Source organism: Carettochelys insculpta, chromosome 2 (genome assembly GCF_033958435.1).
Source record: "Carettochelys insculpta isolate YL-2023 chromosome 2, ASM3395843v1, whole genome shotgun sequence".
In the NCBI taxonomy this organism is placed as follows: Eukaryota; Metazoa; Chordata; order Testudines; family Carettochelyidae; genus Carettochelys; species Carettochelys insculpta.
The window spans coordinates 100,213,790-100,226,860 of NC_134138.1; the positions used below are offsets into that span (position 1 = coordinate 100,213,790).

The 13,071-nt window shown below is 40.8% G+C and overlaps 1 protein-coding gene across 1 annotated transcript; it reads left to right on the forward strand.

The window, feature by feature from the left end:
• The first annotated feature begins 294 nt into the window (after positions 1 to 294).
• MC5R (melanocortin 5 receptor) lies at positions 295 to 3,146 on the forward strand. Its single transcript, XM_074985851.1, has 2 exons — positions 295 to 430; positions 1,399 to 3,146. The coding sequence occupies exon 2, from the start codon at positions 1,482 to 1,484 to the stop codon at positions 2,457 to 2,459; it is 978 nt and encodes a 325-aa protein (XP_074841952.1). The 5' UTR covers positions 295 to 430; positions 1,399 to 1,481; the 3' UTR covers positions 2,460 to 3,146.
• Positions 3,147 to 13,071: the final 9,925 nt, after the last annotated feature.

A 13,071-nucleotide genomic window follows, 5' to 3' on the forward strand; every position in this document is an offset into this window, starting at 1 on the left:
ATTCTTTACCACTTAGGATATATCTATATATAGATATAGATATACATAACAATTTGGGAGTGAATTCTGCATCATAACGAGCTGCTGATAAAAAATGAAAGGAGAACCCTTCTAAAAGTATGCACCACTAGGTGGTGGTAAAAACTCAAGCCTTCAGTAATGAAATGTGTGGGAAGAGAAGTTGGAAGTAAAGAAGAGGGTAGAGGAGGAGCCAGAGATTTGAGCACTGAAGTCATTAACTCTCTGAGACTATATAAGACCAGTTGCACAGTAAGTAGTTAATACCTGGGCAGCCTTACATCTGTGGATTTGACCGTTCTTTTTTATTTAGCCCCTGATGATGGACAGGCAGGACAGCTGAAACTTGTGACATCTAGAGGGAAGAAATACAGGCTTATGAAGAGAAATAGGAGCTGAAGGAACAATTCTGGTAAATAAGTACAACTGCTTCTTAATTGTATAGAAAATGATACTTTTTAAATGGAGAGTAGTTTATCTTAAAAGCTTTTAAATTTTATTTGCACGGAGTGACTGACAGTAAGCTAAGCATGTCCTGCTTATTAAGAATTATATTGCTTATAACTTTCCTCAAAATGTTGTCATTAGTGGAGAAAAGCCTTGAATGAAATACCCATAATTTGAATAGGAAACCCATAGTTTTCCTGACTGAAATTCCCTTGTGATTTTAGTGGTCAAGTTAAAATATTTAAATCTGAATTGCAAGAGAATACAACATTGTGAAAACTGACTTCTGTAGACTGGTCTTATTTACTGGTCTAAAGCAGTATTGTTAAAATGAACATGTTAGTTTAGAACAGATAAGCTGTTTATATCACAGGTTATGCAAACCAAAGCAGTACAAAGGTCAGGAAAAGCATTTCAATCTGTTGCTTAAAAGGTTCAGTCCTAAATTCTTGCAGAAATTCCAATTTTATATAAGCATGATCAGATGAGAAGATATAGTCTGATCTCTGGTTTGAATGGAGTATTCTTGTGGGTTTCCAGATACTATTATCCTATGGCTTTCCACCCGTCAGACATTATTTGTTGTTTGATAGGAATTTAGTTAAATATATTGTGCTCACTAGACTTTCCAGAAAAAAAACGTGCTAGCTTCAGGGAAAGACAGTCAACATTGGGGAATGAACCAAAGTCTGTTGAGTGAGAAGGAAATAAAAAGGGGAATAAATCTCTATTCGTTTGTGATTTTAATTTCCCTATGAGCAAGGATAGTCGGAAAAACCCTGAGTATCTGTGACAAGTTAGCTTAGAATAAATATAGAAAGTGGAGTTGTCAGAACCTGTATATGTTGTGTTAAATATAAATATTTTATTCCATTTGATATTTGCTTTTTCAGCTTCTAACTCTTTTTGCCATGTTGTCATATTTTTTGGCAGGGCTTCTTACCTTTCTGGAAAATGCATTTACCAACCTGCTTTGCCAGTCCTTCAGAAAGAAGAGTGCCTAGTTGCCTCAAGAGATGAACTCATCCAATCAGCTACAGATTCCAGAACTTAACTTGAGTACTTTTGGTATCAACTTCACAGTGCCTACGGCCAAGAGCAAGTCATCACCATGTGAGCAAGTGGTCATAGCAGTGGAGGTGTTTCTAATACTAGGCATTATAAGCCTCCTTGAAAATATCTTGGTCATCTGTGCAATCATTAAGAACAAGAACTTGCACTCGCCTATGTATTTCTTTGTATGCAGTTTAGCAGTAGCTGACATGCTGGTCAGTGTTTCTAATGCTTGGGAGACCATAACAATATATTTAATAAACAATAGGCATCTAATTATGGAAGATGCCTTTGTACAACATATAGACAATGTTTTTGATTCAATGATCTGCATATCTGTGGTGGCTTCCATGTGCAGTTTGCTGGCTATAGCAGTAGACAGGTATGTCACTATTTTCTATGCGCTACGATATCACAACATCATGACAGTGAAGAGGTCAGGGCTTATCATTGCATGCATATGGACATTTTGCACTGGCTGTGGCATTATTTTCATTCTTTATTATGAATCAACGTATGTTATCATTTGTCTCATCACAATGTTTTTCACCATGTTATTTCTCATGGTTTCTCTGTACATACATATGTTTCTCTTGGCTCGTACTCATGTCAAGAGAATAGCTGCTTTGCCTGGATACAATTCTGTCCACCAAAGGACCAGCATGAAGGGGGCCATCACACTGACCATGCTGCTAGGCATCTTCATCGTTTGTTGGGCACCCTTTTTTCTCCACCTCATCCTGATGATTTCTTGCCCTCAGAACCTCTACTGCGTTTGCTTTATGTCTCACTTCAACATGTACCTCATCCTCATCATGTGTAACTCAGTGATCGATCCCTTGATCTATGCTTTTCGTAGCCAGGAGATGCGGAAGACCTTCAAGGAGATTATTTGTTGCTATAGCCTGAGGATGGCCTGTGGGTTGCCGAGCAAGTTTTAGGAAAATGTATTTTTGAATGAGGAAATCAAGCTGCAACACTATTGATCAGGAAAATAATGAATTAAAATTATCAGCACCGTCTTGCTCTATTTGTGCTGAAGGGATGATAAAATATGTTTCTACTTTATGATCATATTTTAAATGGCAATCTGAAAGCTGTTTTTACAGTTTTATGTTATTTGGTCTGGTTCCTTCTCCACACACGCTGTTAATTCTAACTGGAAGAAATAGGAATTACCATATGCATGTGTATCAAGAGAAGAATAGAACACTTGGGGCCAGATTGAGCCAGGTATGTTATAGAAGTAGCAGAAATTTCATCCTTTGATTTTTATGGTTGGGATACATGAATATGTAGGTGTGGGTAGAATAGCTCTCATTTGCCTTACTACCAAATCAGAGTGTTCACTGACACACGACCAATACATGAGTTTTTAGTTACATTTTCTTTGGGTACAACATGGTTTCTTGGGGTTATCCAGTGTGAGAAAGGACACATTTTCTGCCACTTTCTTCACTGATATAAAACCAGAAGAGTATTTATGACCTACATTAAATTAAAAGTGTAATCTGCAAACTTCATGGTCCATATACCTCAGCCACCACAATTATGAATGGGAACTTATGTATGTATTTATTTATATATACACTACCAAGTTTTGTATCCCAGTCATGATTGTTGCACTCACAAAATGCATACTATATGAGAGTTCAAATGTAATTGTAACATTTTCCAAAATTGAGCATTGTATTTTGTGTCACTCTCTTGATTTGCTCCACTGATTCTATCACTGTATAGGCATTCTATCACATGCTGGTTTTAAGGCTGTTGTGCTTCGTCCTAAAGGCAGCACTAAAATGTTTTTTGGAGGGACCCTGAAATGAGTAGAGTATATAAGGCTTCCAGGTAAACAAAGGCAACCCATGTAAAATTTTGTGGGGAGAGAAGATTTGGTCAATAACCATGTCAGAGGTGGCAGGAAGAATGCCAAGTGTGAATGGCTTTGGGATGCTCATTGGAGAAATTTGGGTCCCAGAGTACATCTTTCAAGATGGGCATTACACAAAGTCAGGATGGTTATCAAAGCATGCTGGAAGTGGCTGTCAGAAGCCGTGTTTCCCAGGAATATGGGAGAATGTACAACACGTTTACATGTTCCTAAACTAGCAGTGGATATGCTTTTTTCTTTACCAAAAGTCTGCTATTTGCATAAAATACAGCGCGGCTTACATTTTGTGTGAGCAATTTGCGTCCTGTCGTATTCTCTCCAATACTATCTTCTGTAATAGCTATTTAAGGTGAAGAATAGTGGACTCATTCAGAGACGAAGAAAGAGCAATGAGGAGGTGAAAAATATACAGATTTCTCTTCCAAGGAATGATACCAATCTATAGCATATCCTCCCAAGTGCACGGTTTTTGCATTTAGATATAAAATACATAAAAAAAACTTATTGAGGACACAGTTTCATACTCATTAAATGTCTGAAATGTAAGTTACATGAAAAAGTAAATTCTTCCTTTCCCTTCCAAATAATTCCTTTCCAAAGTCAAGAAATTACTCTTGCTACATTGTCTCCAGTGAACCTTTTTAAAGGCCTTATCCAAAGCCTGTTGAAGTCAATGGAAAGACTCTCATTATCCCAGTTAGCTTTGGATTATGTCTTTGGATTCTAGCATGTTGTAGAAAAAACTTGGGTGCTTTATTACAATGTCACTTTTTGCTTCAGACTCAGCAGCTTATGCAAAACTAACCTCAAAACCCAGAACTTTAGAGAGCCACACTGTTAAGAGAACAGCTGAATAGCTCCATGTCTACATTCTCAGTGTGGTATTATGATAGGCTGTTATCAGATGCCCTGGCTTTTAGTCTTATTTTTCTGATCTGCCATGGAGATTGGATAATAAAGCTTTGAAGTTCTGCTTGGCAATCAGTCAAGTTTACAAAATGAGGGCCATAGACTGCCCTTTATCATCACACTCAGCTCTCATTCACATGAACGCGCATTTCACTCGGATGTTGAGAAACCTGAGTACAGAATTTTAGTGCACCAATTGTATCAGGAAAGTACTAGATCTGTAAGGGGCAGATTCTTCCCTCAGTTATACTTGAGAATGGAAATTTATATAGGCAGAATCTCACTTTAAAATGAAGTTCACTTCAGTGCCAAGCTCATCACTTAAATCCCACTTAAAGATGAGCTAAAAGTATCAGGGACAGTCAGTTTGCACAGGCGTGAATTGGACTCTAGCTAGGAAGAAAATGAGACAGTACACTTAATTTCCAGCAACTTTATTAAAGGTGCAGCATGTTTTCAAACCACTTTGTAGATACACCATGAAATTCTCATTATGTAATCCATGTAAGGATATATATGTGTGTATATATATATATATATATATATATATAGAGAGAGAGAGAGAGAGAGAGAAATAAGTCATATTGTAAATAATTGTACATCAATAAATAGGAAACCAAAAACTGTGTAAGATCTTTGGATATTTTCTTGAATTGTACATTACCTCATTTTTTGATTTTGCTTTGGAATTTTATTTAATGTAAAAAAGCTAATTATTAAAGTGAAGGGTTGGAAAACCCACTTGTTGAATATTCATTGTAATGTAGCCTCTGGAGTTTATCTGGAAAATTGATGGTATTTTTGGGGTGTTACTTCAAGTGATCAATTGCAAACAGAATTGTTGGGGAAGGGAATATTACACCCCAAGATTTTATGTTTCAGTTTAAACTGATATTTAGTGATGACAGCCTTATACAAGAAGATGTGGGAATAACCAAGAGATACGTTATTTGCTCCTGCAGCTGTTGATATCATCGTCTTTACCCATCTTTGTCAGTTTTACCTAGAGAGGAGATAGCCATGGGCTGACACTGAAGGCACAGAATGGAAACTGCTAGCATCTTTAATAAAAGGCTGAAAATATGCCATAATACTGGCAGTGAATCTCTGTTCTGTCACACCAGCTTCCGTGGAATCTTGCCAGTGTAACTAGTAGTGCAGAGCGGCAAATTAGACCTAGGTTTATTGGTCATCATGGGCTACGTCTACACGTGCCCCAAACTTCGAAATGGCCATGCAAATGGCCATTTCGAAGTTTACTAATGAAGCGCTGAAATGCATATTCAGCGCTTCATTAGCATGCGGGCGGCAGCGGTGCTTCGAAATTGACGAGCCTTGCCACCGCGCGGCGCGTCCAGACGGGGCTCCGTTTCGAAAGGACGCCGCCTACTTCAAAGTCCCCTTATTCCAATGAGCTCATGGGAATAAGGGGACTTCGAAGTAGGCGGCATCCTTTCGAAAAGGAGCCCCGTCTGGACGTGCTGCGCGGCGGCAAGAAGCGTCAATTTTGAAGCGCGGCTGCCGCCCGCATGCTAATGAAGTGCTGAATATGCATTTCAGCGCTTCATTAGTAAACTTCGAAATGGCCATTTGCATGGCCATTTCGAAGTTTGGGGCACGTGTAGACATGGCCATGACTCACACTATTAAAACTAATACTAAAGAAGTGAATACATAGATACTATCATACCCAACATCTATATCAACAGCTGAATGGAAGCAAATTTTCTACATTTTTGTTTCTACTAGACTATGATGAGGAAAAAAAAGTGAGTGTTCTGGTGGTTTCTGGAAGTTATCGTTATTGAGTTTTAATTAAAAGTATGACCCTTCCTGCCACTTGCCTGCAGAGAAACACCGGACGAAAATCAGTTAAGGAGTTCTGCTCTCAGTAGCCCACCAATCCATGATACCACCCTTGCTTATGCTGTCATTCAGTTATGTTTCACCACAGAGCCTGTCCACCAGGAAGACACATGCATAATATTAGTTCTGTAACAGAGCTGAATGTTAACCAAGAAAAACATCCCTACCTTAGTAGGGCATACTGGGTCACTATTTCTTCGCTAGTCCATTAAATGACCACTTCATTTGAGACCTGGTGGTGGCAAGATCTCAAAAAGTTATCCTCAGATGTTTATTTTTCCCCTAACCTTAAACACAAGAGATATGACCACTATTATTTGCTGCATTGAATGTTTTCCCTTTCCCCATTTAAAAAACCAAGAGAGAAAAAAAATGGAACACTTGTTTTGTCTGTGTGGACACCAGTAATGTTTATTATGAGTAATAAGCACACATTTCATTTATTCTGCATTCAAACCTATTAGAAATAGATGCAACTTTCATACAAGTCACTGGGGCAACTGATGACAAGGTGAATTACCATCAGTGGAGGTCAGAAGGAACTAGGAGGCTTTGTCTACACTACAAAAATTACTTCCAAGTTGCTTACTTCGAAGCACAACTTTGAAGCAAGCAACTTCGAAGTTGAGCATCTACACACACCCTACTGCAAAGTGAAAATTCGAAGTAGGGCACTACTCCATTCCTGGGAATGGAGTAAAGACTTTGAAGTTGGGCTCCCTACTTCGAAGTTAACTTCAAAGTAAGGGAAAATGTGTGCAGACTCTCTGCTGGCTACTTCATAGTAGTGTCTAACTTCAAAGTTAACTTTGAAGTTAATTCCTAGTGTAGATGCACTCAGAGAGTGTTAGACAATTGTGCCACACAGCTGGACCAGAACTCTGCCCACCAAAGTTGAGCTTTGGAATCCTTGATCCACAGGGCTGCTGGAAAGTTGTTCCTCTTCTTCCCACAATAACTTAAAGCAGCTCCACTTTTTCCCCTCACCAAAATAAAACAAACTACAAACCAGTTCACTTTGGGTCAAACAAAGCTGTTGGTTCCACTGAAATAAAGCTTTTTCTTGGTTTTGTTGCATTTAATTATGTTTTCAGGTGTTCTTTACTATGGCACTTTTAAAACAATAACCAAAATGAAAAGTCGAAAACATTGTTTTGAAAAATCAAAACCAAACTTTTGATTTTATTTCTTTTCAGTTTTTATTCTGACAAATTCCACTCTGATTTGCAAGTAATATTGGCTACCCTGAAGAAGCTGGGTGAGGGCTGGGGTTTAGGTGGGCAGGGTGGTGCAGGGTTTGGTGATGGGGGACACGTACCTGGGGTAGCTCCCTGGGTGGTGCTTATGGCTCTGTGTCCTCCCCTGTTCCCAGGCACTGCCCTCCACTGCTTTTATTTGCCACAGTTCCAGAGAGAGTGGTGGGGGTAAAAGCCTCCAGGCAGGGCTTCTCAGTGCTGCTGTTCCCCCAGCTGTGGGAAGAAGAGGCATTGGTGGCAGCATGCAGAGTTGCTTCTTTCTCCCACTAGGCAAAGCCCATGGGCCAGATCCCACTCTAGCTTGCCTGACTCAAGCCTGGGAGTTTTGGGACTCTGCAGCGACCACCCAGAAGTGAGCCAGATGCTGACCCTGAGCCTTGGGTGTGGGATCCAGGCAAACTGCCGGCCATAGAGTCTGGACCATTGATCTTAGGTTCCCCACCCCTGCTATATGGGGTTGGTATTATTTGGATTTTGTGTTAATGAAGACTGTTTGGAGTATTTCTGGGAATCATCAAAGGGGAAACTGAGGCAAGCAATAGGTTGGGGTGTGGTTGCTGCAGGAGGTCACTCCAGATGGAGGCCTGCCCTTTAACAGGGATGAATACATGTAAAATTTGAGTAAAACAAATAAAAATTTAGACTCTCAGGATTTGTAAAATGCAACTTGTTGCCTCCTTGACAGCTTTCAGATGTGCAAACTGTGACTTGGTGTGCCTCAGGCAGCTCTAAAAAGCCAACGTCTGAGCAGGCCCCAAAAGGGATAGCAGATACTCCTCAAATCGGTGGATAACACTGAAGTTAAATCCCCAACCCAGTCACAAACTGTGCTACTGATCTCTCACACTGCTTAGCAAGAAGCAAAAAAGAAATCACACAGCCCTCTTTATTACATTCCAGTTCTTGGGCTCCCACCATGATACCTTTTCAGCACCAAGGTCCAGTACAGTAAGAAGTTACTTTAAAGCTCTCCTAAGGTACGCAAAATGTTCCTCTGACCCCAAAGGGCCAGCTACGTCACCAGGTCAATACAGGTTTGGATCTTCATACCAGGCTGCCAGCCAATCCTTTAATGTCTAAAACGAAAGGTTTATTATAATCAAAAGGAAAAGAAAAAAAAAAAAAGAAGATGCTAAATGGCGAAGAAGTCCCATGCATATGAAGAGACAAATCCATGTACAAAAAAAAGCCTTTTTATCCAGTGTGCTGGGAAAAAGGAGGGTGCCAGTAAATTTGAAAATGACGGTTAACAGAGGGAGGGGTTTGGAGTGTTTTTGGTGAAGGTGGGGAGGCTGCAGTGCAGGGGGATGGGAAAGGTTGTGGGGCACATGCTCTGGGAGGGAATTTGAGGCACAGAAGGGGATTGGAGTGACAGATGGCCAGTGGGCACTCACCTGCAGTGGCCCACGCAAGCAGCTCCACCTTCCTGCTGCTCCTGGCAGCGGTGTAGCCTGGTGGCTCAGTGGCAATCAGGCACACTACCTCCACCGGCAGGGGCCACACCCCTAGCCTCCATTGGCCAGTGGGCTGAGAGCTGCAGAGTCAGCGCTTGGGAAGGAGGAGCAGAGGCAGGATTCCCCCAGAGTTGCCTGGCCACACCTCCACCAGCAACATCAGGGACTGGGAGCCACTTGTGGGCGGGGCTACCAAAGTTGACTCCCTCTCCCACACGGTATCATTAGCCTCTTCTGTGCTCCAATACCCACCCCAAACTCCCTTCCAAAGCAAGCGCCTTCCACGCCCCAGCCAACCTTGCACGAGCCACCCTGTAAATGAGATTTTCTGGGCAGGTCAGAAATGCTGGTTTATTGAGCTGATTTGGAGTGAGTTGCAGTCTGGAAACTCTCTCTGACACATAACCACAGCTTAGATGGGCCATTCAGTCCCTAATTCAGAGCTTCATTTGTAAACAGGCTACTCCAGAGCCAAGAAACAGGACTGGAGGCAAAATGGAGAAGATGCAGCTGATTTTATAGTCCCTTTGCCATGTGTCTGGTACTTCCTTTGTTCCAAACACAAACTCATAACACACCATTGAGAGGCTTCATCTACACTGACTATTCAACAACAGCAACAACAGAAATGTCACTCGGAGGTGCCCCAAATTCCCAGCGAATCATGAACGTTTTGCTGTGGCAAGTGCCAGTGAGAACAGTGCACTGTTGGCAGCGCTGCTCTCCTGCCAGCAATACAAATACTGCCAATTGGGAGTGGAAGTATTTTGTCAGCAAAAGAGATAACAAACAGGAGCTCCACCACACAACTTTTCATGACCCAGCTGTGCTGACATGGCAGTATTGCTAACAGCTGTGTAGTACACACAAAGGTTTTGAGTGCTCTCCAGCTGCACGCCTTGCTAAATTATAACGGGTAAGTCTTGGCTCCGTTCAATGGGTTCATTGTGCAGCTGATGAGCCTTGTTGGACCATCAGGCAGGCTATCCAGTACTGATGCCAGTCTGTCTGGGGGAGTGCTCCAGATGCATAGCGCAAGTTGGAAGTATAAATGTACCCTACATGTATGTAACTCCTCATATAAAGGTGGTACAAGCATATAAACCAGCTTATCATACTTGGCAAATTAACGCCTGCAGGCAGCTCACATGACGCATCTGGCACAACTTTTAGCAATTTTACAGTATTGGTATTCATCATAGCTTGAAGTGTCCCCTATGTTCCATACAGTGTCATGCACTACAGCTGGTGAGTTATCTAAATCTGCATAATTGCTACTGTAGCATTTTCTAGTTAATTTAAAGAGTAATTAATAAACGTGACAGAAATGTAATTTATAAACTAGTTTAGCTAATGGATTTACAGGTGTTTAGTGTTTCCCAAGTTCAATCCTTAACTCCAGGTTTCACAGCTGGAGTCAGACGGATTCAGAAGCCTGCATAGTCTAACCCAGGGGTGAGAAAGCTCTTTATGTCAGGTCCCACTTTTTGTCCCACTTTTCAGTTAGCAGGAACCTCCAACCTATCCAAAATAATCCAAACCAATGGAAACTTTGGTTATGTTTAGTTGTGGTGGTGGGGGGAAACCCTTTCCACACATGTAAGAAAATAAGTCTGTAGAATGTAAAAACTTATTAATCGGTATACAAATGGGAATAACAGATATAAAAACAGTAACAAATTTCCACATTTTTAATGAGATGAACGAGCCTGAGACCCAGCAGCTGATCATGTTGCACCCCCCTTATGAAATTTCACACCCCTCACCCCTGCTATGTTGAAGACTGGTGTTTAGCTGGTAAAACCATTGTGACAGGAACAATGTCTGTTTTCTGTGACATATGTTATAGAGAGTCCAACATACTGACTATACACAGTAAATAATTACTTTAGTCATGTCAGTGTAAATAAACCACTGGGACTGTAGTGAGAGTGAACTGAAAATGTGTGCAGTTTAATGAGGAGGGGCGAGGGAAGGAAGTTGATAGGTCAGAATTATCTCACCCAAGACAACAGTGACACACAGATAGGCTGAGAATCAAAAACCCAGTGGACAACCTAATGACGGACATAGGAAAAACTACAGTAGTCCCATCAAGCTTCATGCTGTGGACTTTGGAAGGGAAAGCAAGGAATGAGAAGAACATAATATTTATGTCCAATGACATTTGCTGAAAATGTCAGTTTGAAAACAATGTTGGTAACAAATAACTGAATAGAATAATGAAAGGTGTAATAGTCAGACAAGTAAATGGAAGTAAAGGAGAGTACTTGGAAATACAGATATTCTAAAACTCCATTGGATATTATTTATCTTTTAGCAGTGAAGTATCAAAGAATGAAAAGTGTTAGTGCTGGAGCTAAAAAAATCAGATAATTAGAAGGGTGTACATAGAAAATCAAAGGGAATTTATGTCATTCCTAAACAGTACTACTTATTATTTGGTGACTTACTTCAGAGGGAAACCATGAAAATGTTATAGATCCAGAGCCACACATTTAACTAGCTAGATAGACTTTCACTCTCTTAATATACCTAAGAACCTTCCATTGACTTTGGTGGGCTTTAGATTAGGCCCTAATATAAATTACATTATGTACATTGTCTACAAAGTACAAATAATTTATGATTTTTCTGGCTTTCCCAGAATAAAAAAGGCTGTACAGATCTTTTCCTTGAGTCTCAACTCCCCCTCCAAAAATACCCAAAAACAAACAAAAAATCCCCCACTGGTCTGAAGGACAAGAACGAGAAACTTCAGTCTAAAAGGGCTTAAAGATATGAGCAAAAGAGTAATCCAGACTGTGTTCCTATTGCTTGCAGCCTTAGTATTCTGGCTAATGTCCCTGTTAGAGCAGAAGTTTGGAGTTGCATTAATTCTTTAATATTAAATATATACGAATCAGTTATTGACAGCTATTGGTAATATTTCAGGTAGAGTCAGTCAAACGTTATGCTGTTTGCCTAAGCTGAGGTGTAATTGGGGTGTCTCACCTTAGGGCTACAGCTGTGTAGCTGCACCTGTGCTGTACAATAGTGCTGCTGTAGCATTTCATGTGCAACAGCACGTCTTCAAAGCAAAACATTGAAGAAAAATTGTTTTTAATAAGATTAAGTAGCCTTACAGAATATAACACGTAACAGTAAATATTACGTAAGAGCTCAGGTTACTACATTGAATGAATGTATATGAATTATAATTGACATAATACTGAAATCTATAGAAGAGACTGGAACACAAGAAAGAAGAAGTAGGATATAAGATTTGCAAAATATGAAAAGGCAAGACTGGATTTTCTAACTCATTCAAGTAAAATGTTCATAGCGCTCTGTCATTCTGAGCTTGCTTGATGAATCCCAAATCCTTAGCAACTCTCTTTTAAGTCTCCTTATGGGCTACTGAAGAGAGATCAAACACAACCCAGTTTTATTACTGCTGAACTGAGACAACTATAGCTAATAGAATTTTATCATTCAGCATTTCACAGATATATGTGTGCGTGTGCATGTGCGTGTGCAACGAATGTGCCAGCAGGATTTGGGGAATATGTCTTTCAGAGATCATTTGCATGAAAATGCAAAGGTGTGCATATGTAAGACCTTGTAAACAAAGCCTTATGGGAGCAGGTGAAGCAATGGCATTTCATCTATTATAAATAACATGTTGTAAAGTCACAATTTATTCTGTCACCCAATGTAAGAATTGTGGAGTTTCACCAATGCTTGAAGTTGTCATGGGGGAACAGGGAGGCCATCACTGCTGTGTAAGATATGGTTGTGAGGTGGAAGTGGGGAGGGATAGTGATTGAATCTGCTGGCTGGAAGCCTTTTGGCTGTACAGCTGTAAGACTGGTTTGACTAATTCTTCCCCACCCCACCCTGTTCAGATGTAGATCTAAAAATAGGTTTATAGTTATTCTGTGAGAATCCACCTTGGTGGATACTGAGATGCTGTGGCTATGCCCAGAGCTGAAGCCCAGTAAGAGCTGAAATCACTAGTAGCTGAAGCCATGGAGAGCTGGAATTACAGTGTTTTGCCAACAGCAAAACCCACAAGACAGCAGATGGAGGGCTGGTGAGAAAAGCAGATGGCAGGCATGTCCGGTGGGTGGCTGGCAGGATAAGCAACGGGTGGCCAGGAGGGCGGCTGGCAGGAGTGGGCAGCTGGCAGGGGCAA

Excerpts from the sequence above, each read along its gene's own strand:
- MC5R (XM_074985851.1), top strand. The coding sequence starts at position 1,482 with ATGAACTCATCCAATCAGCTACAGATTCCAGAACTTAACTTGAGTACT.